Here is a 22,999-nt window from a genome sequence, read left to right as displayed (position 1 = left end):
GCAGTTCTAAAATGGTAAAAAATGAATGAAGTGATGGCTTTGTGATATAGAACTGAAAGAAAGCACATGGAGCGGAGTAGTAGACATAAATGATTGGAAAAATTAGGAAAAATTAGCAAACGAACAAACGAACTCTGCAGAGCGTAAAAAAGATAAAAGCGTTCTAATGGAAGAATGGTGAGCGCTGCCCACTACTAAGCATGTCGTTCGGTTCCTCATTTATCCATAGCTGACCTTATGGATGCGATCAGTTCTGGACCTTTCTGTTCATGTAATACTAAGATCTAACGTTTGGAAAACTTTCGCATTCGATTCTTCTTTTCTTGCCATGTTTAAATTGAGTTCTATAACATTGTCATATTTCTTTGGAAACTTATTTCTTCTGGAATCTATTTCTTCGGAGCCAATGTCATAATTAATGCTTCTAAATAGATAACATTAGTGAAACCTGAAATAAAATCGTCTGAAGAAGTAATGTCTAGGAAATATACAATGGTTAGATGGAAATGTGGGAATAAATATTTTAATCTATTGCACTTTTTCGACATTTTCTTGTTTCTCTTGTGTGTTGCAGTAGTGCCGATCCAGGTGCTATTCTGGAAGTGTTATATAATGCCTAAATAGACAGCCTACTGATTACTCGAGCATTTCTGTGCAGTGATCCATTTTTTCGTTAAAAAAAACTGCGGTTGTGCGGACTTAGTTAATGAATTTAGAAAATGTTTAGTTAATAAAATTTAAGAGAAAACTTTCAACCTGTCTCTATAATCGAAGGTTTAATCACTAACATTGCAAATTTGGAAGTAAACATTCATGTACAGTATACATAATTTACATAACATATATTGTTACATAGCTTTGGACAACGGTGAAAAGGTAGAGTGTTCGCCTATCAGGTGCATGGCGATGGTTAGGGACCTCACCGGTGGAGAGTTTTGCATCATTAATGAATATTTTCGTGACACAGAGCCAAACGCACACACACACAGACTAAGCGCGTTATTATATAGCATGATATTAATGCTGGGTTGTTCGGAAAATAGTTGGGATTTTCGAAAATCAATTTTTCAAATGCTTGTATCGAAAGATTTTTGCCATTATTATTTGTTTTTATTTGATATATATTACTAGTATGTACTTCTTTTTTTTAGGATCAATTTAAACAGGAAGTGTCAGAAGGAGCATTTTCGGCAAATTTTGCTTTTTTTACTTCCGTAGTGGCAAAAGAGCTGCTGACGCTTTCCACGATATATGTAAAACATATTGCATTAATGCCTTATCACACATGTCAAAATTGGTTCACAAAATTTATTCTGGCAGTTTTCACTTCATGCTGGGCAACGTTCAGATCATTGATCATGATCATTTGATGGCATTGATCGAGACGACCATTCTTGAAGCGAATAGTAACTGGTGATGAAAAATGGATTTTTTCCAATAATGTTGCTGGTAAGCGATCATGATCAACAACCAATGAACCTGCTCAAAGGATGTCCAAAGCTGATCTCCATCAGAATAAGGTCATACTATCAGTGCGGTGGGACTACAAAGGTGTAATATATTTTGAGGTGCTTTCAAGGAACCAGAATGTCAATTGGGACTTCTACTGTCGACAACTGATGAAATTACATGAAGCAATAAAAAACGGTCAGAAGCTCGAATGTTCTTTTGTCTTGAAACCTCGGCATATTCTGTTTGTTTTGTTATAGTGTGCCTGCGAGGTTTTTAGACGGGACCTTTATTTGCCTGACGTTTCGGATTTTTCGCCTTCTTCAGAGGCCTAAATAGAAGATGATTGGAGCAATGCTACGTTTATCCCGTCAAGCGCCACACTACCCTGGGTCAGTGTTTCGATAGTCGTTCAGGGTAGTGAAAACAGAAACCCATCTGCATTGAAAATGGTCTTACGTGTTGCTCCACCGGATGTGGCGCGGCGGGTTGCACGCACTTGTCGCTCAGTGTACCAGTGAATGAGTATTACTGCGTGTAGATCACCAGCGACGATATAGATGATTTGATCTACACACAGAATATCAGGCGGTTATAGGTCACAGAGCGGTACAAGTGACAAGAACTTATCCGTTATCGACAAGCATTCATTCCTATTATTCATTGAAGAGTTTCTTTTAAGAATCCAAAACGCCTCCAACGTCTTCCTTGCCGATATTTCCGTTTCGTGAGCCAGTATAACGCATTTCACATCGTAATCCTTTCCGTTGTGGGCCTCATGCCTGTGCCTTCCTAGTGGTGTTATCAAACTTTTTCGTCATTTTCCTGCCATGTGTTCATTAATCGTCACTCCAACATTCCTACCGGTCTCCCCAACGCAAGTTGCATTACATATCAAGCACTCAATCTTATATATTACCACCATTATACGCAGTCGCCTGTTTTTCCGTAATGACAACACATTTTTCACAAATGCAGTATCTATCGTATAATCTGTTTCTAACAGATTATACGATAGATACTGCATTTGTGAAAATTTGCGATTGATTTGCGATTTGATTTGCGATTTTCTAAGTTGGCTTTTGATGACAAGATGACGTGATCTTGGTAAATATCCCAAATGCAAACATCAAAAGCCAGCTTGTTAGAAACAGATTATATGATAGATACTGCATTTGTGAAAAATGTGTTGTCATTACGGAAAAACAGGCGACTGCGTATAATGGTGGTAATATATAAGATTGAGTGCTTGATATGTAATGCAACTTGCGTTGGGGAGACCGGTAGGAATGTTGGAGTGACGATTAATGAACACATGGCAGGAAAATGACGAAAAAGTTTGATAACACCACTAGGAAGGCACAGGCATGAGGCCCACAACGGAAAGGATTACGATGTGAAATGCGTTATACTGGCTCACGAAACGGAAATATCGGCAAGGAAGACGTTGGAGGCGTTTTGGATTCTTAAAAGAAACTCTTCAATGAATAATAGGAATGAATGCTTGTCGATAACGGATAAGTTCTTGTCACTTGTACCGCTCTGTGACCTATAACCGCCTGATATTCTGTGTGTAGATCAAATCATCTATATCGTCGCTGGTGATCTACACGCAGTAATACTCATTCACTGGTACACTGAGCGACAAGTGCGTGCAACCCGCCGCGCCACATCCGGTGGAGCAACACGTAAGACCATTTTCAATGCAGATGGGTTTCTGTTTTCACTACCCTGAACGACTATCGAAACACTGACCGAGGGTAGTGTGGCGCTTGACGGGATAAACGTAGCATTGCTCCAATCATCTTCTATTTAGGCCTCTGAAGACGGCGAAAAATCCGAAACGTCAGGCAAATAAAGGTCCCGTCTAAAAACCTCGCAGGCACACTATAACAAAACACAGACAAAAAGGCCAGAATTAGCGAGTCGCAGAGGAGTGGTGTTCCACCAAGGTAATGCTACACCGCAAACATATTTGGTGGCTCGGCAAAAATTACTGGAGCTTGGTTGGGAATTAATGTTGCATCCACCATATAGCCCTGATCTTGCGCTATCCGACAACCACTTACTTCGATCTTTGCAGATCTCTTTGGATGGGAGAACCTTTACTGGAGATGAAGATATCAAATCTTATGTAGCACAGTTTTTTTGCCGAAAAAGACCAGAAGTTCTATGAAAGAGGAATTATGAAATTACCAGAAAGATGGCAAAAGAGACTTGAACAAAATGGAAAATATCTCACTGATAAATGTTTTTCCATTATGAGAAAATTAATTTTCTTTGAAATGCTTGAAAATCTCAATTACTTCCCGAACAACCCAATATTTAGCACCACATTGGGGCTCTTTCATTTGAAGAATCCACTTTCATGAGGTGTTGCTACATTGATGTTACTGATGCCCCTGAGATCAATTCTTGATTCCGAATTTTTTTTTTTGTTCTTCGCTGTGTTCCTGACAATGCACATCCTGAACTTTGCTTATTACTGGGGAGTACTCGACATTGAAAATTCCTTAAATACACGTTTTGAAGAGGAATTTCGGAAGTTGTCGGGGTTTTGGTTATGTTTGTCCTTGTATGCTATAGTTCACAATCCAGTTCTTTTGGGCCTTAAGCCATAATAAGGCAGTTTCATAATTAGGAACCTTTCAGAAATACGTTCACATGAGGACCTTTGAGCCTTGTGTCGCATCTGCCGAAGCTGATATCGCCTCAAATGATTCCAGTAATTCAACTTCACTTAATGTTAACTCGGCGCGGTAAGTTGTTTTGCAACGTTTCTTTCCTTCAAAAGATTATGTCCATAGGTATATTGCAGTACTTTGCCAAAAGTGGTCTTCATTATGTTGTTGGACGTTTCGTGTTGTGGAATTATTTATTAAGTCGACTCACAATTCGTTGCATTTTTTTCAGCTTAAAACCGCATATGGAAATGAAAAACACTTGCAAAATACTATATGCGATTTGATGGAGAATCTCTCGCTCTACAAGGCGGTGGTGTACTGACTTTACATTTTACCTTTTCGAATTTTACATCTCACTTGTTTTTTTCTTTCATTAAGATTTCAGATTTTTCATTCTTTCATTGTTTTTAAGAAGGGGCTTTCAAATGGAAAAACGGAGTATTTTTCAACACTTGTTTTCTTGCATCTAACCAAATCTGCTCACAAGATTCGCCGTTTCTATGAAGAATGAGTCATGAGAGCTTGAAAAAAGGACAGAAAACATTTTCGAAAACCAAAAAAGAAATGATGGAATAATATGTGGCATCGAAAAACCTGTCGAATGGTAGTTTGGGAGTGGAGAAACAGCGAAGAGTACACTCGTGATTAATTTGCAGAGGCTTTTTTGTTTAAAAGAATGGAGAAGAATGAGTTTTTTTTTATCTCTCAACCTACAAAAATCGGTCCACTAGTGTATGATCCGCCATGTCATTTCAGTTATATCCAAAAAGCATGTGTCAAAAATGCTCCGTTTTGCTCATTTGACATACATTTTCATGATCTGAAAACAAGAATAAGCAGAATTTTAAAATTCAGTACAACAGTATAAAATCTTGTACGGTCAGACATTCTCTATCAAATGGTATATGACTTTCTGCCAGTATTTATTTTTACCGAATCTAAAAAGGTGTTGCTACTTATTCCTCATACCGATTTTTCGTTTTCATCCCTGAGGATTGTCTGGTACGATGTCTAACTATAGAAACATATCTGAATTCGAAAAGTTGGCAGTTAGCCGAAATGCCAACTTTTCGAATTCAGATATGTTTCTATAGTTGGAAATTTCTGACTATAATCAGCAGTTCCGTTAAATGCTGAGGTTTCTTTTTTCCATTTAAATGGATACGAAGTTGATTGCCAAAGATACCTTTATTGTCACACTCTCAGCGCTCGACTTGCAAAAATTACTGCATCATTCATCGGTGCATCATCTGAAGGAGAAGAGGAGTGTGTCACTATCAGAGAACTAGAGGACCAACTGATGGGCGTCCGGATAAAGGAAGTGGATAATCTAGCCGAATTGAAAGAGATGCGCCAGAAGGTAGTAAATACATCTAAGCATTTTTCTAATAAACTTGAATTTAGTAACTGTTTTCCTCAGCGAGTAAATAATTCTTCGGCTCTCTTTGGGATAAGTTTCAGTAAACGTTCCCCGAAAGACTCTGTAATGACAAAACTTTCTATAATGCTATGTCCAGGTTATGGAACTAGAAACACAGAACCATGTATGCACAAACCAACTTAAGAGACAAGATGAAGAGATGAGACGTATTCGCGAGGAAATCGAGGCAGTGCAGAAGGTCACTTTTTCACAAATACGCTGATCTGCGCAATTGTTTAGTCACGAATAAATAAAACCCGATCAAATATTTGATTCTGATCCAATAAGATGGATAATTTTACAGTAACAGTATAAACTGTTTCGTTTATAGGTGAGGCGTGAGGTAGAAGCTTCACTACGACAGGAGCGTCAACGTTGTGCGCAGCGCGAGTCCGAACTGAATGAGCAGTGTATAATGGAGCGACTTAAGTATTCGGAGGCTATGCAATCTGTACAAGAGCTTCGTCAAACGATCACCCAACTGGAACTTAAGGTTTGTTAACATTCTATAATTTTGTTCAGCTATAACAATAACGTGAAATAAGTTGATCTCAGTAGAACCATCTGCTGATGAGTTTATCATTTTCGACAAAGTACTTTTTTTTCACTGCAAGCTATGCCTTTGGCAGTGATTGATTAGACATGCTGTGTTGCGTTTCAGAGGTGTACATTGTGCTAGAACTCTTTCCTGATCTTTCTTTACTTGTTGGTCTTCTTTTACAGAAAGCCGAAGGATGGACTCAAAATCAACTCAGAGGGACCTCTGTTTGCGAGGTTGACGACGATTCTGTGAGTTGAATCGTGTATTACTTTTCGAGCAGAACCAAGATTAATATCGGTCGTTATTCTGGCAAACGTTGCGGAGTCGTCGCCTTCTTCAGAGCCTGAGAAATCAAAGATACGTATAATCTTTCCCTTCAAGCGTTTTGCCCACAAGATATGACTTTGAAAATAACAGATTGCTCAATAACAACGTCAGACAAGCAGAGGTTAGAGCGCTCACCTTGTTAGCCGTAAAGTCTTGATGCTAGCGGATTACTTGTTGTTAAAGTTGCGTCCAGTAGTAACTAATGACGATGTCTATTGTATCTGACTCCGTAGGTCAGAACCCGCTAAGGTACGGCGCCAGCTCATTGATCACAGCAATGCGATCTTCTTTACGATTCATGACTGAACTTTTGGCTGGCCACCACCACTCGTTAGCGTGCCAAGTATCGTGACTGCCATACTGAAAGAGGTGTCGACATGACCCTGTCTGCGAAGAGCACCTAATGGGGATGATGGATAAAAGATGACATAAAATGATAGAAACGGTACTTGTAAAAGCTTGTCAGCAGCATTTTTTCACATGAATCAGAACTTTAGCATTATTGTAGTGGTAAAATGTTACTCAAAAATTATTTTATGCATCTAGTTGTAGCCACGAAATTTTGTCAGATTGGGCGAGCCGTGCTTTCCCAGCACTTCGTTTTTTGACATTCTTATCAGTGTCATTAGCTTTCTTCATATTTTATTATTTCTGAGCTTCTCAAGAATTCCGACATAGAAGTAGCGTTTCGTGCAAGGGGAGGATGAGACGATAGCGTCTAAGTTCGTTAAATTCTTCGAATTTTCTTTTCTGAGCTACGTAAAAGTCTGTGTATGTGTCCTTTTTTTTGTCTTTTGCCCTCCTTTTTCATCTACTTGTTTTTGTTATCTTTGTCTACATTAACCCTCGCTTTCGAAACAAATTTGTTTTTCGTTCCCACACCTTGTGTGCTCTTCTCTTTCATTTATATCACCTTTACTCCAAAGATGCGGACACCCTCTTGTACATTACAGAAGCCACGGCAATTCTTCCACAGAAAGCGAGTAAAAAAAACAACAACGTTGATCGCTGTTGCCTTGAATTCCACAGTTTAATTGTGGTTATTTTTGCAAGAAGAAAAAAAAAGTTTTTATGTTTTCTCTCTACGACTATCAATTTAATCCATTTATAGTCGGGTCAAAACGGCATGAAACACAGTGCAATTGCGTAAGCGGCTGCGCTCTAGGGGGCGCTGTGGAAATGGAGGGCGAAGTCGACGTGGGACCATCTGCAAGTGCAGAGATTGACGGTGCTAGTAAGGGTCCCCACTAAATTCTAACCACTACGCTCCATTGCGCCGCTTCGAGCGCAACCGCTTACGCAACTGAACCGTGGTTCATGTCGTTATGACCATACTGTATGTTCAAGTGCAAAGCAGTATGTATTCAACAACTGACCTGGGTTTTTGTCTTTCGGAGTATTCTACGCCTACGTTTTTTTTTACTAGTATTAGGTAGAGATGAGCGGAAGCACCCCTGATCACGCAGTCTACGACCCCGTATAGTTTGCCCATCGGAATTCCATACCATCAGATTTGTGGGGTGATGCCTTTAAATTTTGAAAATACCATTCGAAAGTAAATGAGCTGCTGATTTTGAGTATTCTTTAAGAATTTTGTTTTGACAAGTGTGTGGCCTGAAAACAAGCAAATTTTCTCCAACCTTCGTTAATCACTTTCACACCTCCACAATCCTGTCATTGGCCTATCCCGCTAATATACTTCCGTGGAAGGAAGGGGTGTTCATAAAATTTGTGCTAATTTCTCAAAATTGGACAAAATGTCTATTATATTTGTAATCAGGAGATTATTTGGAATATTTTGGTACCAGACATCATATGTGGATTCAAAAGTTCAATTTTCTTTGGAAATTGACGGAAGTGCTGAATTGAAGGTTAATAAAAAAGCATACATTGTTAGCTGTGGAAAACCTGCTCGGGAATTTCCTAAGCAAACAAACTGTCTTTGACAATAATTCAAAATATAAGTATCCAGCACTGAAAGTGTCTAGTTTTTTTTTTAATGTCAACCTTACAACTTTGCTATATTTCGTTATTCGTTATTTGAACCGCTGTCAACGGCTTAGAACGAACGCTAAAGTTCCGCGATTCGGTACTTGCCTAGGAACGAATCTTCCTTCCTTTACGAGACGTGGTTTAGGAGCTTACAGTGGATGACAGTTGATCATGCTTTTCGAGTGACCAAGTCGGAGAAAATTTCGACTCTTTTCACAAAAACGAGATTTTTGCAGCTTCTATGAGTTTTTTCTTCGTATTGGAAGTAACCGGTTCTTCTCGCAAAGAGAAGGTCTTTCGAATGATAGCAAATTCAGTTCGATGTAAAAACTTCAAAATTTCAACACTGACTCCGCCCACTTATATAGCAGCCAATACTATATAGCTGGAATGGTTATCGGGGCTCAGGTATGCTCAGCTAGATAGTTCACACCTCTGTAGGGCGACTCCTCTGGCGATTCCGCATAACAAAGACACCATTGTTTGAATTTGAATATATTAATATTACTATTATTGTTATTATACTTGAATATAAATGAACGAGGGCGAAAATCCTACACATTTCATATCTACACAGATACGGACGGATATACTAATGGCAGGATTGTGGTGGTGTGAAAGTCATTAACGAAGATTGGAGAAACTTTGTTTGTTTTTAGGCTACACATTTGTCAAAAGTAAATTCTTAAAGTATACTTGATATCTGCAGCTCATTTGTTTTCGAACGGTATTTTCAAATAAAATTTTGCCCACTCCCAAGAATTCCGACGGTTTTCCGCGGACTGTGGGACAGAAGTTAGTGGCGGTGTTGTGTGTCTTCCTCTGATTACTTATGATTACGTATCTAGACCTCCCATTTGTCCATCGGATCTAATGGCGATGTGTTTTCGTTGGGTTCTGAGGATATGAATGCCTTTATTGCTGATATGACCGTCAAAGTTCCTGTATTGGATGAGCTTTTGGAAGAGGAATCCAACACGGAAACCGAAGACCGTCGTCCAAAAGTAGCCACGCTATTTGTTTGCAATAACTGCTCTTCAACGAATCTTGATGAGTTGAAATAAAGAATAATTTCAGAAGAAATGTGACGATGCAGATTGTGATGACTCTTGATCGCAAATTCTCAGATGCTAAACACCATCTGTGATTTTTATTTGATTTGTTCGTCAATTTGTTCATCTTTCAGTGCATCCGTTTAATCCACGGTTCCTACACTCTTTAATCTCCTGTACAGCAGTTTTTGTTTTTGACGTTGTTCCCTATTTGCTTTGCATTTTTAACAATTTTATTATGTGTACGGAAAGTCCTTGAGCAGACCCTTCACAATTTTTGTTTACGAAGCACAAGACAAGAACTGATGTGCCTTAACATTCTAACATGGAGTGTAGTTTTCAACTGCGGATGATTTATCAATGTTGTTTTATATGGGTTTGTGTCCATCACCATTATATAAGTGTGAAGTTCTGATTTCATGTCAAAAGCTTGTGATAACGTATTATGGCCTTGTTTTCTGTTTCATAATTAGGTATTTTGTAAATGCTCATCGAACGATTTGTGAAGACTAGTTGTGAACTTCCTGCACATTCGTGCGCTGAATGATCATGAATTTTGAACTACGCTGGGCTCCTTATGCCTAGATACAAGTCTATTCTCTACATTGAAGTGTATCAAAATACTATGAAATCGAACTGTGAATGTTGCAGTTTAATACGACACAGGTTTTTTTTAGAGATGTGCTTTCATTGACATAACATTGACACGAAAGTCTTTTGCAATGACTCCCAAGGAGGCCAATTTTTTTTAAAAGGAGTTATTATCTGTATTTTCATTCTTACGAAAGATCAGGAGCTTGTAATTATGTAGAACTTCAAGATCTATTTGGGAGAAGCTTCCATGATGGGCTCTTTTCTGCATTAGCAACCTCTCACAAATTCAAAAACTAGTTGGAGCACACTTTTCATAAACCAGAAGCTGTTATGGAGAACTCTCAGGCTGGTCAGTTTGCCAACAAAGTTTGTCTCCTTAACGAATAAAAAAAGGTAGGTAAAATGAAAGCATGTAAAATGAAATTCATTGTTGGTACAGGTGTAAAGGATTGTTTCATCAAGACGCTTTGCCAACCACTTTATACGCTTCAGATATTTGTGAAGGTGTGAAGAGTTACTTTTCAAGAAGCTGATCAGCCTGATGCTCCTCATCCGTCTACTTCCTGGATTTGTAGGTGCTTTGCATTCTCGCTGATACTTACAAACTACATCTGGAGCCCTACACACTACTATAGGAGGTAAAACATGGGCACTACCTTTGAGGGTCATCTTTGTTTGGGATTTCGTGTCGCTTCTGTATCTTTGCTGCATTTTTTTCCAAACTGCACTCAGTTTTGGGAAGGTATTTCAATGAACGAAATCATTGAGTTAGATGTGTGTGGAGCAGAGTCGTTCTTTCTCGTAGTCACAACTATAAATAACTCCCTGACAGAGCTGAACGACCGCTATTGGGCCTCTCCTAATTGGGTGCAGGACAAGACGTACACATGAAAACCGGCCGACCGCTGCGCAACTTCGCGTATTACTTTTGCCACCAGTTAAATGCATCACCCCACGAATCTGGGGTGGTGCGGGTTTCAGGTGAGTTATGCCTATACGGGGTCGTAGAGTATTGGAAGGAAAGGGATTCCGTCCATTTCTTCCTAATTGCCGTAACAAACGGGCCGGATTGTTGCGGCTTCGAGCGTTCCATGGAGCTATTTTCTACAACGAATTGGATTGGAGCGCGCCAGCCTTGTGTACGCGCCGCATCTTCTGGGCCGTTTTTTGCGGCAATTACGAAGAAATGGACGGAATCACCTTCCTCCCCATAATCTACGACCCCGTGTAGGCATAACCCACCTGAAACCCGCACCACCTCAGATTCGTGGAGTGACACCTTTAAGGAGCCTCCACAACCCCCTGAGGCCACATAGACCCCACCCCTTTGTCCTCGACCAGACGCCGCGTGCCACGTTTGCGTCGTGACTAAGCAGTGGGAGCAACGAAATAACAGATCCTGTTTGACTCAAGGATATATCGTCATAGGAATATCAAATGATATGTGATATGCTGTTATTATGACATGAGTTGACTTCATTCGAGAAAATCCGCACCTATCACTATGTTTTGAAATTTAAGAATAAAATGGATTTCAAATAGCTGTAAAATTGCGCTAATGATAAGTGAATTTTGTCGACGCATGTCTAGTTACGTAACTGAAAAACTACTGAGATAAGTGTTTTCTCAAATTTTTATATAGATATGTTTACACAGAGCGAATGTTAAAGGTTATAATGGTTGTTTGTGCGCACCGTTTTATTGAATAAAACTTCATGTAAGTCTATAAGCTCCTTCCTACTTTCTACAACATTTCATCGTTTCATTTCTATTTCTATCTATACATAAAGTGAGTGTGACCAGTTACCTGTATGAGTGGCGAAGACATCCTTCTGTGTCTTCGAGATACGCCCTTGGGTACAATGCGTGCATGCGAAGCATTCTTCGCACTGCGTGAGGTTTTGGATGGCAGCCTTTCTAAGTTAGTCGTGCACAAAGAAATGCTAAGAAAGCGGAAGAAGTAAAGAAATGTAGTGCAGCACCGATCAACGGAAGTTTTTGAAACTATCTCCCGTAATCTTACAGATAAATTTGTGGTTTTTAATTTCACAATTGAGAAAGAACAGGGAAATAACACTTTCATTCACATTTCTAAACGAACTTTAACTTATCCATAGTTCTTAAACAACTTTGTCTTTTACAAAGTTTCGATTAACCTCTGTCACCATGCACCTTTGTTTTGTGTTCGATTCAAACTGTACATCGTAAGAGCCGCAGACCCGGTAAAGTGGGCGTGGAGGGTAGTATGGGCGGAGCGTCAGCAAGACGTACTGCAAGAGCAACGAAGAGACTGCTGCGGTGATTTTCATGTTGTCAGAGGCAATTATCGACACTTATTAGCCTCCTAGGTACACGACGGCACATTATGCGGGTAAACTCTTGACTGTTCTCCCTTCTAGAAATGCCTTCTTATGCAATCAGCACTTTTCACTCTCACAACCCTTCCCCTGAGATTACGAGAAACAAAAAGAAAAGCTGAAACAGGAAGTTACGAACTATCAATAGTTGTATTATTTACGGGTGGGAATATATGGGAATACAGAAAAAAAAACTAACGGCAGTTAGTATGGTGAAGTGAATGCAGTTACCAAGTGTCATGTCCGTGTTTCTCAGGCAGCCGGCACTACTTTCTCATGCGACGCGCGAGAAACCTTGCCGATTGCCAATGGCAAAATATTACGGTAATTTTCCCGCGCCAGTCGCCATATTAAAGGGCTGGCCCGAGCACTCGGGATCCAATTTCCTTTTCTTCCCTTTTCTGGTGCGCGTTCTTATATTTAGTCGTATTCAATTACTAGCCATTCGCCATCATAACCAGCTGCAACCATTTATAACTATGATACAACGGCTGACTGCCAAACTGTACACCAAATCCATCTTAAAGTAGGTAATCACTATCACGTGACCATCTGACAGGCCCTGATCGATCTATCTGTTATGTCGAGTATACTGTTGTTGCCGTGTATTGATGTCATAATGATGAACCCCACTTGTAATCCGCATGTTCTACTTTATAATACTTAATCTGGATACCACAAGGGTAGGGGCAGGTGATCAAGGAGGCAATTCCGAGGCCCTCATGGTGGTGGTGGTGGTAATGTGGTGGCTAGCCCAGCGCGAGCCCCTTCGGATCTGGGCACTCGGCCTCGGGTCCAGTCTACCGGTGACTGCCGCACCTTCTTGGAGAGACAGCCAGAATATTTGAAATGGCCGAATGCAAAAACTTCATATGGACGCCAACAATGGGCATCATTATTCACACGACAAATCTACGAAAGCTTACGAGGAGAATGTTACACCGAATCTTCAGATTCACTAAATATATTTTGCTTTGTTTTATGTTTGAGAGAGTAGGTTTCGACTAGAGTAAAGCTGTTGAATTTTGATAAATGGAAGGTCATTGCTAATTCGAACGTTCTCTTGTCTTGAAAGCTCGGCATATTCTGTCTATATTTTTTTAATATAGACAGAATACGCAGAGCTTTCAAGACAAGAGAATGACAGAATTTAATACCAGGAATCTCCCACTAGAGGGATCACAGCCGGTAAGTCGCGACGCTACGTGGCGCGTCCCTGGGTGGCGGATAAGGGGCTAATCGCGGACCAAAAGCGAACTTATGCTTGCCCAAAGACGCAGGTGGATTCAGGGGATGGGCTCCCTGTTTCTGCTGAACCAGGACCAACTCATGACATCCTTATGCCCCGCACGTCGGTCCGGCCAAAAGCCTGCAATGAAGTGACTGGGAGGTGCAAGGGAGGCGGTTTGGAGTCGCATCCAACAAATAACCTCCACATGTCCACTCCGGGAAAACGGAAGTTCTCCAAAACCACATGGGACTAGATGCTTGCAATCTGCCCATGGGTTTTAAATTTTATGCAAAACACAGTAATAGAAAAGAGTCTCCTGATTCTGGAGGAAAGCCTGGTACGGTAGCGCGAGGTAGGACGGGGTTGCAGGAGTCACATAGGCTACCGAAACGGAAAAGGACTAGGATGACGATCTGTACTTATCACGCACGTACGTTTGCATCGGAAGCGGCCATCGAAGATCTGATGATGCAAGCCAAGAAGATCAAGTACGACGTCATCGGGCTGACCGAGACGAGACGACGTCACCCTCTCAACGCCGTATATGAAACTGGAGAAGAACTGTTATTAGGAACATGCGACAGTAGAGGTGTTGGAGGAGTTGGCGTCCTCGTCAACACGAGTATGGCAAAGAACATCGACTCTTTCGAGCAACTTACTACGAAGAAGAAGAAGTCGAAGCTTTCTATATGGACTTGGAGAAGTTCTACCGAGAAGATCATGCCTTCTATAAGGTCATAATTGGCGATTTCAACGCCAAAGTTGGCCCAAGAAGAACGCCTGAAGAACTTCACATCGGAACCCACGGCCTACAATGGAACGACCAGGGGGAGAGGCTCTCCGAGTTCATCATGACGACCGAGACCATCCATGGGAACTCGCAATTCCAGAAGCCCTCCTCTCTACGCTGGATGTGGAAGTCACCCGGTGGAAGGTACCGTAATGAAATAGACCACATCATCGTCAATAAAAGGTTCTGCCCCACCCACGTCGCTGTTGTACCAAAGTTCTATACGGGATCGGACCATCGCCTCCTCCGAGGAAGATTTTCCTTCACAAGGAGAGCAGAGAAAGCTGCCAAGTTCAGAGAGAGAAATCCCAGGACAATCATCAACTGGGATCTCTTCGCTACGCTAACCGGCTTTTGGGAAGATTCCGCAATGGGCAACATCGACGAGGAATATGACCGGCTCGTTGAACACTTTCACGACTGCGCGAAGAAGACTGAGAGTTTTAAAACCACCAAGAGACGTCTGTCTCTTGAAACTCTTGAGCTGATACGCCAGCGTGGAGCAGCACGAGCCGCAGGGAACCAAGAACTCACGTCCGACTTCGCAAGGCTTTGCAGAAAGGCGATAAAGGAAGACCTTAAAGAGAGAAGAGCAAAAGTGCTGGCTGAAACTGCAGAGGTGTGGAAAAACATCCGCTATGCCCGTCGAGACTTCGCCAGTCGCAAGACGAGGATGACTGCTCTCCGGAACCCAGGGAAAACAGCCATTGCATCGAGAAGGGGGATGGAGAAAATCATCTACGACTTCTACTCTGATCTCTTCGACAGCCATGTCCTCCACTTACCTCCTCACCATCTGAGGGAAGACGGACAAGTCATTCCAGAGGTTCTCCCGTCCGAAATACGACATGCTGTCATGTCGGTAAGAAGTCGTACGGCATCCGGTCCCGACAGAATAAGACCAGAACACCTGAAGAGTCTTCCGCCAGTACTCACCAACACCCTGGCGAGGCTCTTTACACGTTATCTGTCGGAATGCAAGGTTCCTAAACAGTGGAAGACCAGCAAGACCGTGTTGTTGTATAAAAAGGGAGATCCACATGACATCGGCAATTATCGTTCAATCTGCTTACTGTCTGAAGCCTGCTGAATGTCCGTCATCTGCGAGCTCTTTACAAGAGTGGTCCTTAATAGGATTGAAAAAGTCTTGGATGAAGGACAGCCATGCGAGCAAGCAGGGTTTCGAAAAGGATTCAGCACGATTGACCACATTCACACTGTGTCGAAACTCATCGAGATCAAGAGAGTACAAGATGATGCTTTGTCTCATCTTCATCGACTTGAAGAAGGCCTTTGATCCAGTTGAGATGGAAGCGGTCGTAGAAGCCTTGGACAACCAAGGCGTCCCTACTCAGTACATAAAGGTACTTCGAGAGTTGTACAGTAACTTCACGACCGGAATTTTGCCATTCTACAAGATCATCATTGACGTGAAGAGGGGGTCCGACAGCGTGATACAATTTCATCCAAAATATTCACAGAACGCAATGCGAAAGTTGGAATGGGACGACATGGGAGTGAAGGTTGATGGTGGGCAGCTACACCATTTGCGCTTTGCTGATCGGTCTTCAGCGGAATCTGTTATCGTACTGATAACACCTAGCATCAGCCAAGCGGAACGAATGCTGATCGAATTCGACGAAACATGTGGATGCATCGGTCTTCAGCGGAATCTGCAAAAGACGATGTTCATGCGGAACGGATGGATCTCGGATACCCCATTCACGCTCAACGGAACGAACATATCCGAATGCACCAGCTATGTTTATCTGGGTCGGGAATTGAACATGATGAACGACCTGACCCCCGAGCTGGGCAGAAGGAGACGAGTGGCTTGGGGAGCGTACAAGAGCATCGAGGATGTAGTGAAGAAGACCAGGAACACCCGGCTCGGTGCTCACCTCTTCAACACCACCGTGCTTCCTGCTTTGACTTATGCTTCGGAAACCTGGGCGTTTCGCAAGCAGGAAGAAAACGCGGTGAGCGTCATTGAACGCGCAATTGAGAGAGTGATGCTAGGAGTATCCCGTTTCGTGCAAGTGAGGGACGGGATTCGAAGTTCTCTCCTACGTCAGCGATCGAAGATTAGAGACGCCGCCGCGTTTGCCAAGGAAAATAAAATAAGGTGGGCCGGACACGTGATGCGCTTTAATGACAACCGTTGGACCAGAGCCGTGAGCGATTGGGTTCCCCGCGATATTACATATTACATGATATTACTACAGGAAGACCGCCGACCCGATGGTCAGATTTCTTCACGAAGTCCTTCAAAGAAAAATATGATGCTCTTCGTGTCCCACGCGAAAGGAGGAACCACTGGGGTACTCTGGCACGCGATCGGGTCAAATGGAAGAATTACTGGCGCCCGCTCGACCAGTTCGAAGATCAACGGAAGTCATGGTGATCAAGCTGATTTTTTAATAGTGTGGCCGCGAGGTTTTTTAGATGGAACTACTTATTTGCCTAGCGTTTTGGCTTCTTCGCCGTTTTTAGACGCCTAAATAGGGGATGATAGGAGCAATGTTGTGTTTATCCCGTCAGGTGCCACACTATTTGCATTAAAAATGGTCTTACGCGTTGTTCCACCGGATGTGGTGCGGTTGTTAGCACGCACTTGTCACTCAGTGTGCCAGCGGATGAGTATTGCTGCGTGTAGACCACCAGCGACGATATAGATGATTTGATCTACACACAGAATATCAGCAGTCATAGGTTACAGAGCGGTACAAGTGACAAGAACTCATCCGTTATCGACAAGCATTCATTCCTATTATTCATTGAAGAGTTTCTTCTAAGAATCCAAAACGCCTCCAACGTCTTCCTTGCCGATATTTCCGTTTTGTGAGCCAGTATAACGCATTTCACATCGTAATCCTTTCCGTTGTGGGCCTCATGTCTGTGCCTTCCTAGTGATGTTATCAAACTTTTTCGTCATTTTCCTGCCATGTGTTCATTAATCGTCACTCCAACATTCCTACCGGTCTCCCCAAGTTGATATGCAATGCAAGTTGCATTGCATATCAAGCACTCAATCTTATATATTACCACCATTATACGCAGTCGCCTGTTTTTCCGTAATGACAACACATTTTTCACATATGCAGTACCTATCGTATAATCTGTTTCTAACAAGTTGGCTTTTGATGTTTCCTTTTGGGATATTTACCAAGATCACGTCATCATGTAATTGCGCTTGAACAATGCTGCGTCGAAAAGCGGCACTGACGACGTCAGATGAAGCAGATCGCCAGTACTGGTGCTAATCGTTGACCATTGCTAGCCCTCTCAGTTGTGCGAAATAACTTCCTGACCATGTGAGGATATTACAATTCAGGTTTCAATCTTCTTTTTATCTCTGACAGTGTCAGTGCTGCTGTTCTGCTGCAAATCCCACCTCACGCCTCAAAGCGGCGCAGCGGTGGCCCTGGCCGTCGGGCAGCTATGGTGGCGAGACTTCGTCTCGGCAGGTTCAACCATGCCACAAAGGTGTCCGGCTAGTAGCCCGGTCCTTGGGCCAAGGCTACAGGCTAGCTAAGTGAGGAGGTAGTACGACGATTCCGGTGCCAGGCTGCTAGCTTGCTAGTGCGACAAGCCGACCGAGGACAACACCCCCGTCGCGTCATACTGCTAATGTCTACTATGTGTTCTTCAGAAGCTAGGGCGTACCCCAGAAGCGACGCGCATTGTCCTCGCCCGGGCAATGTGGCAAATATGCGAGGGCGGCTAGAGCACGAAGCCGGCCAAAGAAGTTAGTCCGCCATCGCCAGCAACATCCAGTGCGTTTGGCAACACTTAACGTTGGGACGCTTACTGGAAGAAGTCGTGAACTGGCAGACAGTCTCAGAAAACGCCGTGTTGACATATGTTGTGTACAGGAGACTCGCTGGAAAGGCTCCAAGGCAAGGGAATTAGGCGATGGCTACAAGCTGATCTACCACGGCACATCAAATCGCAACGGCGTTGGTATCATATTGAACGAGTCGTTTAGAAATAGCGTCACAGCGGTGGATCGACTATCGGATCGCTTGATGGCTGTAAAAGTAGATACAGGAGAAGTGGAATTGCGAGTCGTCTCTGCTTATGCGCCACAGATGGGCTGTAGTGAAGAAGAGAAGGCGTGCTTTTGGGAAGATCTGGAGCAGTACGTCCGATCCCTGGAAAGCGAAGAAGTACTTTTAATCGGAGGAGACTTCAACGGACATGTCGGTTCCCGGAAAGACGGATTCGAGAGTTGTCATGGTGGATACGGCTATGGAGCTCGTAACGACGACGGGTTGCGAATCCTGGAGTATGCTGTTGCAAGTGACTTGATCATTGCTAACACGCAGTATCGGAAAAGAAAATCGCATTTGATCACGTACACCAGCGGCGGTCGTGAAACACAAATAGATTTTTGGATGTTACGCCGACGAGATTGCCGACTTCTGCAGGATTCAAAAGTCATCCCTACAGATCATGTCGCTGCCCAACACCATCTGCTCGTTATGGACTTAAAAATCTCCCGTCCAAGGAAGAGACATCCAAGAACCGAAACACAGCGCATCAAATGGTGGAATCTGAAGGATCGAAAGGAGGTATTTTTCGCGTCCGTGGCTCCATCTACACTTCCCCACCCTACTCGTAGTGTGGAGGAAATGTGGTTGTCTACTTCCAGCGTTATACGCTTGACCGCGGAAAACACTCTGGGAAAAACTACTCTAGGTAAGCCAAAGGTACGAAAGGCTACGTGGTTTTGGAACGAGGAAGTTCAGGCGGCAATTCGTGAGAAGAAGTCTAAGTATAAGCTCTGGTGCAGGACACGTCAGCCTGAAGATCGGGGTGCTTACCTAGCGGCGAAAAGGGAGGCTAAGAAGGCAGTTTCCAAGGCGAAATCGGACCGCTACAAGGCTGTGTACGACATGCTTGATACCAGAGAAGGCGAGCGGGCAGTGTATCGTTTAGTCAGAGCACGTCATCGCTCAACGTTGGATATGGAGCACACCAAGATCGTTAAGGGAGCTGATGGAGCCGCTCTGGTCAGATCCTGGAGAGGTGGCGAGAGTACTACAATCACTTGTGTAACGAAGAGTTCTGTCATCCTCCCATCCCAACCGTTCCCAGCGTCGAGGGTCCTGTTCTACCAATTACTGCCGTCGAAGTCAGTGCTGCCCTCGCAAAAATGAAGTCGAACAAGGCAACCGGTCCTGATGACATACCTGTTGATATCTGGAAGCTGCTAGGAGATCGAGGGTCCATGTGGCTCGCAACTCTATTTAACAAGATCGTTGCAGAAGGACGGACTCCAGACGTTTGGCAAACTTCCGTGACCGTGCCTGTCTGGAAAGGGAAAGGAGACATTGCTGACTGCACCTCGTACAGGCCTATACGACTGCTCTGCCATACGATGAAGATTTTTGAGCGTGTCCTGGAAGCTCGTCTGAGGAAAATTGTTAGCGTTTCACTCAACCAGTGCGGTTTTGTGAAGGACTGCAGCACTATAGATGCTATCCATGCTGTTCGAATCCTCCTGGAGAAACATCGAGAGAAGAACCGCAGTGTGCATCTTGCTTTTCTCGATCTCGAGAAAGCTTTCGACCGTGTCCCACATGAGCTGTTATGGATGTCCATGAGGTCTCATAGAGTACCAGAAGAATATGTGAGGTGGACGAAGCTGTTTTATGCGAAGCCTACCAGCGTTGTACGATGTGCTGTTGGAACAAGCAGGCCATTCCCTGTACGAGTAGGGGTTCATCAGGGTTCATCCCTCTCACCTTTGCTGTTCATACTGTGCATGGACACGATAACGAAGGAAATCCAGAAGCAGCATCCGTGGACTCTACTCTTTGCCGACGATGTCATGCTCGCGTCGAAGTCTCGAGATGATCTTCAGAAACAAGTGCAGTCTTGGAAGGATCAGCTGCAGCAATATGGATTGCGCCTCAACACATCAAAAACTGAGTACATGGAGTGCGGACCAAGGATAGAGGATGGTTCAATTCGTGTTGATGGCACCGAATTAAACAAGGTGAACTGCTTCAAGTACCTTGGATCCAAAGTGACTTCCACAGGCGACATTGATCAAGAAGGTCGAACACGTGTTAATGCTGCATGGATGAAATGGAAAATGGCAACAGGGGTACTGTGCGACAAGAAAGTCCCTGTTCGACTGAAGTCGAAGATCTACAGGACGGTTGTGCGTCCTGTTGCCCTTTACGGATGCGAGTGCTGGCCGACAACGAAAGCCTTGGAAAGAGTGCTGCACGCTATGGAGATGCGGATGTTGAGGTGGACGATAGGTGTGACGCTAAAAGAGAAAGTATCCAACGACACTGTGCGCTCCATCTTCGGTGTCGTCCCGATAACTGAGAAGATGAAGGAGGCGCGACTGAGATGGTTTGGACACGTATTGCGGCGGGAGGAAGATTCTGTTGCCAAAACCGCTCTGAAGCTCGACGTTTCAGGAGTGAGGCCGCGCGGGAGGCCAAAGATTCGCTGGTTAGACCGTGTGAAGCTGGATATGATAGATGCACGTTTGTGTACGGCTGATGCAATGGATAGAACCAAATGGAAGACAAGAAGCAGAAAAGCGGACCCTGCAACAACGCGGGACAAACGCTAGGAAGAAGAAGAAGAAGAGTGTCAGTGCTGCTGTTCGACGCAGCATTGTTCAAGTGCAATTACAAGGTGGCGTGATCTTGGTAAATATTCCAAATGGAAACATCAAAAGCCAACTTGTTAGAAACAGATTATACGATAGATACTGCATTTGTGAAAAATGTGTTGTCATTACGGAAAAACAGGCGACTGCGTATAATGGTGGTAATATATAAGATTGAGTGCTTGATATGCAATGCAACTTGCGTTGGGGAAACCAGTAGGAATGTTGGAGTGAGGATTAATGAACATACGGCAGGAAAACGACGAAAAAGCTTGATAACACCACTAGGAAGGCGTTGATTTGAGGCCTAAAGGAAGCGATTATGATGTGAAATGCGTTATACTGGCTCACGAAACAGAAATATCGGCAAGGAAGACGTTGGAGGCGTTTTGGATCCTTAAAAGAAACCCTCCAATGAATAATAAGCATGAATGCTTGCTGCATTGCATTGTATTGCTCCAATCATTCCCCGTTTAGGCCTGTGAAGGCAGCGAAAAAGCCGAAACGTTAGTCAAATAATGAGCCCCATCCAAAAAAAAAAAACCTTACAGCCACACTATTACAAAATAAAAGGTCATTACCTTCTATGAGTCTCAAAGTGACAGATTTTTGTTTGCTGATGGAAGTGAGGTGTTTAGAACAGCTAATACAATTAATGAGCTCACTCATTTGTGAGTTAACGCTTGTTTGCATTTTAACCTAGTTTTTTATTGACGTCAATAAACAAGAATTCTCAAAGAAGCAAAAGTAAGTGAAGTCTTATTTTTTTAAACATTTTAAAAAACTCGTATGATGAACTGCATCCATCTTGTTGAGTTTTCAAAGACAAAATTCCTCGTAGGAAACGATTTCAAAGCTGCCCGTCCTGCATATGCGACTCAAAATTGAGGCATTACATTTCACTCTAATAGTTAGTATATTAGTACTATAAGGAATCTGTGGCTGGTGTTTATACTAAGATCATCTCCACCAATCAGAAGCCACAAGAAGCGCGCTTCTGCGTGTGTTGTCCTTAGCAAAATACAGTGCCCTCCGTGCTAATGTTCAAGATCCAGACGTGCATTAGTAGATGATTCGTGCAAGATCTAGACGCCATTAGTAGATGATGAAATCTTATAATTATGTCGAAAAAGGTTGAGATATTTTGTGTTGCTGCTCGATGTTTTTGGATCTTTGAGCACATTACAAAATAGATGAGCTATCACAAGATCCAGCTGCCATTTGATATGGGCGTATAGAAGGTGTTCCATCAGACACCCGGGTTTATGTAGATGGTCTGTACGCCTCCTGCGAAGCACGCAGAACTGATTGTTGTCGACTAGTTCTTAATCTTCTGGTACAAATACGTTATAACTGCGTTATCGCAGTTTCAAGCTGCATCCTTTATCGAAAAGTTGAGCACTACCGACTGTGCCCAAAAATTATCTGTACAATTTCTTTTACTTCGGCGATGAACATATACATACAGTAACGGTCAAAAATCAGTTGACAAACGGTTTTTTGAGGTTTTCTCTTCTGAAAATCACTGAATCATTCCCAAACTTGCATCAGATCTGTCATTTGGAATTAGAAAACTTATTCTAAAAAGTAGGTTTACTCAGCATTTTTAGAATTAGTATTATTTCCAAGAACGGAAAATGTTCATTTTTTCACATTTTTAGTTTTTGCTTTATTTCGTGCACTTTTTGTGTTTTTTCCGAGATTTGTTTTATTTTACTGTTTTTATTGTATTTATATTATGACCGGAAGCACGCCAGAAAAAAAAACAACTCGAAAATCCATTCTGCGAGGAATCGATCAAGGAATTAGACAAGTCAAATTAGGAAAACAGTTCAATGTCTCAAGAGCTGCTGTCTCCACCTTTCTGAGAAAAAAAGAATTAGCGTATGGACTAATTAGAGCAGCACCAAATTCGGAACAAAGCC

General features: G+C 42.9%; 4 protein-coding genes across 9 annotated transcripts in view; all 4 read left to right on the top strand.

Moving 5' to 3' along the window:
- Positions 1 to 9,526, top strand: part of RB195_024722 (uncharacterized protein) — a gene marked incomplete at both ends in the record, with an annotated part of 36,526 nt that extends 27,000 nt beyond the window's left edge. For both annotated transcript variants that reach the window (XM_064212597.1, XM_064212598.1), the window contains 7 exons: positions 4,102 to 4,208; positions 5,340 to 5,493; positions 5,651 to 5,752; positions 5,885 to 6,046; positions 6,277 to 6,342; positions 9,262 to 9,417; positions 9,491 to 9,526. In XM_064212597.1, coding sequence (XP_064068478.1) covers positions 4,102 to 4,208; positions 5,340 to 5,493; positions 5,651 to 5,752; positions 5,885 to 6,046; positions 6,277 to 6,342; positions 9,262 to 9,417; positions 9,491 to 9,526 — 783 coding nt within the window. The remainder of the gene's footprint in view (positions 1 to 4,101; positions 4,209 to 5,339; positions 5,494 to 5,650; positions 5,753 to 5,884; positions 6,047 to 6,276; positions 6,343 to 9,261; positions 9,418 to 9,490) is intronic.
- A 4,364-nt stretch (positions 9,527 to 13,890) lies between these two features.
- On the top strand, positions 13,891 to 14,388 carry RB195_024721 (uncharacterized protein; the record flags this gene model as incomplete). 2 transcript variants are annotated; one of them, XM_064212596.1, is made up of 1 exon in its annotated part: positions 13,891 to 14,388. In XM_064212596.1, one exon carries the CDS (start codon positions 13,891 to 13,893, stop codon positions 14,386 to 14,388), a length of 498 nt encoding a protein of 165 aa, XP_064068476.1. The 2 variants fall into 2 exon arrangements, with proteins under 2 accessions (XP_064068476.1, XP_064068477.1); XM_064212595.1 differs by having other exon boundaries at positions 14,053 to 14,388.
- A 110-nt stretch (positions 14,389 to 14,498) lies between these two features.
- RB195_024720 (uncharacterized protein) lies at positions 14,499 to 15,527 on the top strand (the record flags this gene model as incomplete). 2 transcript variants are annotated; one of them, XM_064212594.1, is made up of 1 exon in its annotated part: positions 14,499 to 15,527. In XM_064212594.1, one exon carries the CDS (start codon positions 14,499 to 14,501, stop codon positions 15,525 to 15,527), a length of 1,029 nt encoding a protein of 342 aa, XP_064068474.1. The 2 variants fall into 2 exon arrangements, with proteins under 2 accessions (XP_064068474.1, XP_064068475.1); XM_064212593.1 differs by having other exon boundaries at positions 14,559 to 15,527.
- A 61-nt stretch (positions 15,528 to 15,588) lies between these two features.
- Positions 15,589 to 21,035, top strand: RB195_024719 (uncharacterized protein; the record flags this gene model as incomplete). 3 transcript variants are annotated; one of them, XM_064212592.1, is made up of 4 exons in its annotated part: positions 15,589 to 16,837; positions 17,772 to 17,923; positions 18,109 to 19,452; positions 19,545 to 21,035. In XM_064212592.1, 4 exons carry the CDS (start codon positions 15,589 to 15,591, stop codon positions 21,033 to 21,035), a joined length of 4,236 nt encoding a protein of 1,411 aa, XP_064068471.1. The 3 variants fall into 3 exon arrangements, with proteins under 3 accessions (XP_064068471.1, XP_064068473.1, XP_064068472.1); XM_064212591.1 differs by lacking the exon at positions 17,772 to 17,923 and having other exon boundaries at positions 15,589 to 16,416; positions 18,097 to 19,599; XM_064212590.1 differs by lacking the exons at positions 15,589 to 16,837; positions 17,772 to 17,923; positions 18,109 to 19,452 and having other exon boundaries at positions 19,671 to 21,035.
- Between the last annotated feature and the right edge of the window lie 1,964 nt (positions 21,036 to 22,999).

This window comes from Necator americanus, chromosome X (assembly GCF_031761385.1).
Source record: "Necator americanus strain Aroian chromosome X, whole genome shotgun sequence".
NCBI lineage: Eukaryota > Metazoa > Nematoda > Chromadorea > Rhabditida > Ancylostomatidae > Necator > Necator americanus.
Note: the sequence above shows the minus strand (reverse complement) of the source record. Positions and strands in the feature narration are given on the sequence as shown.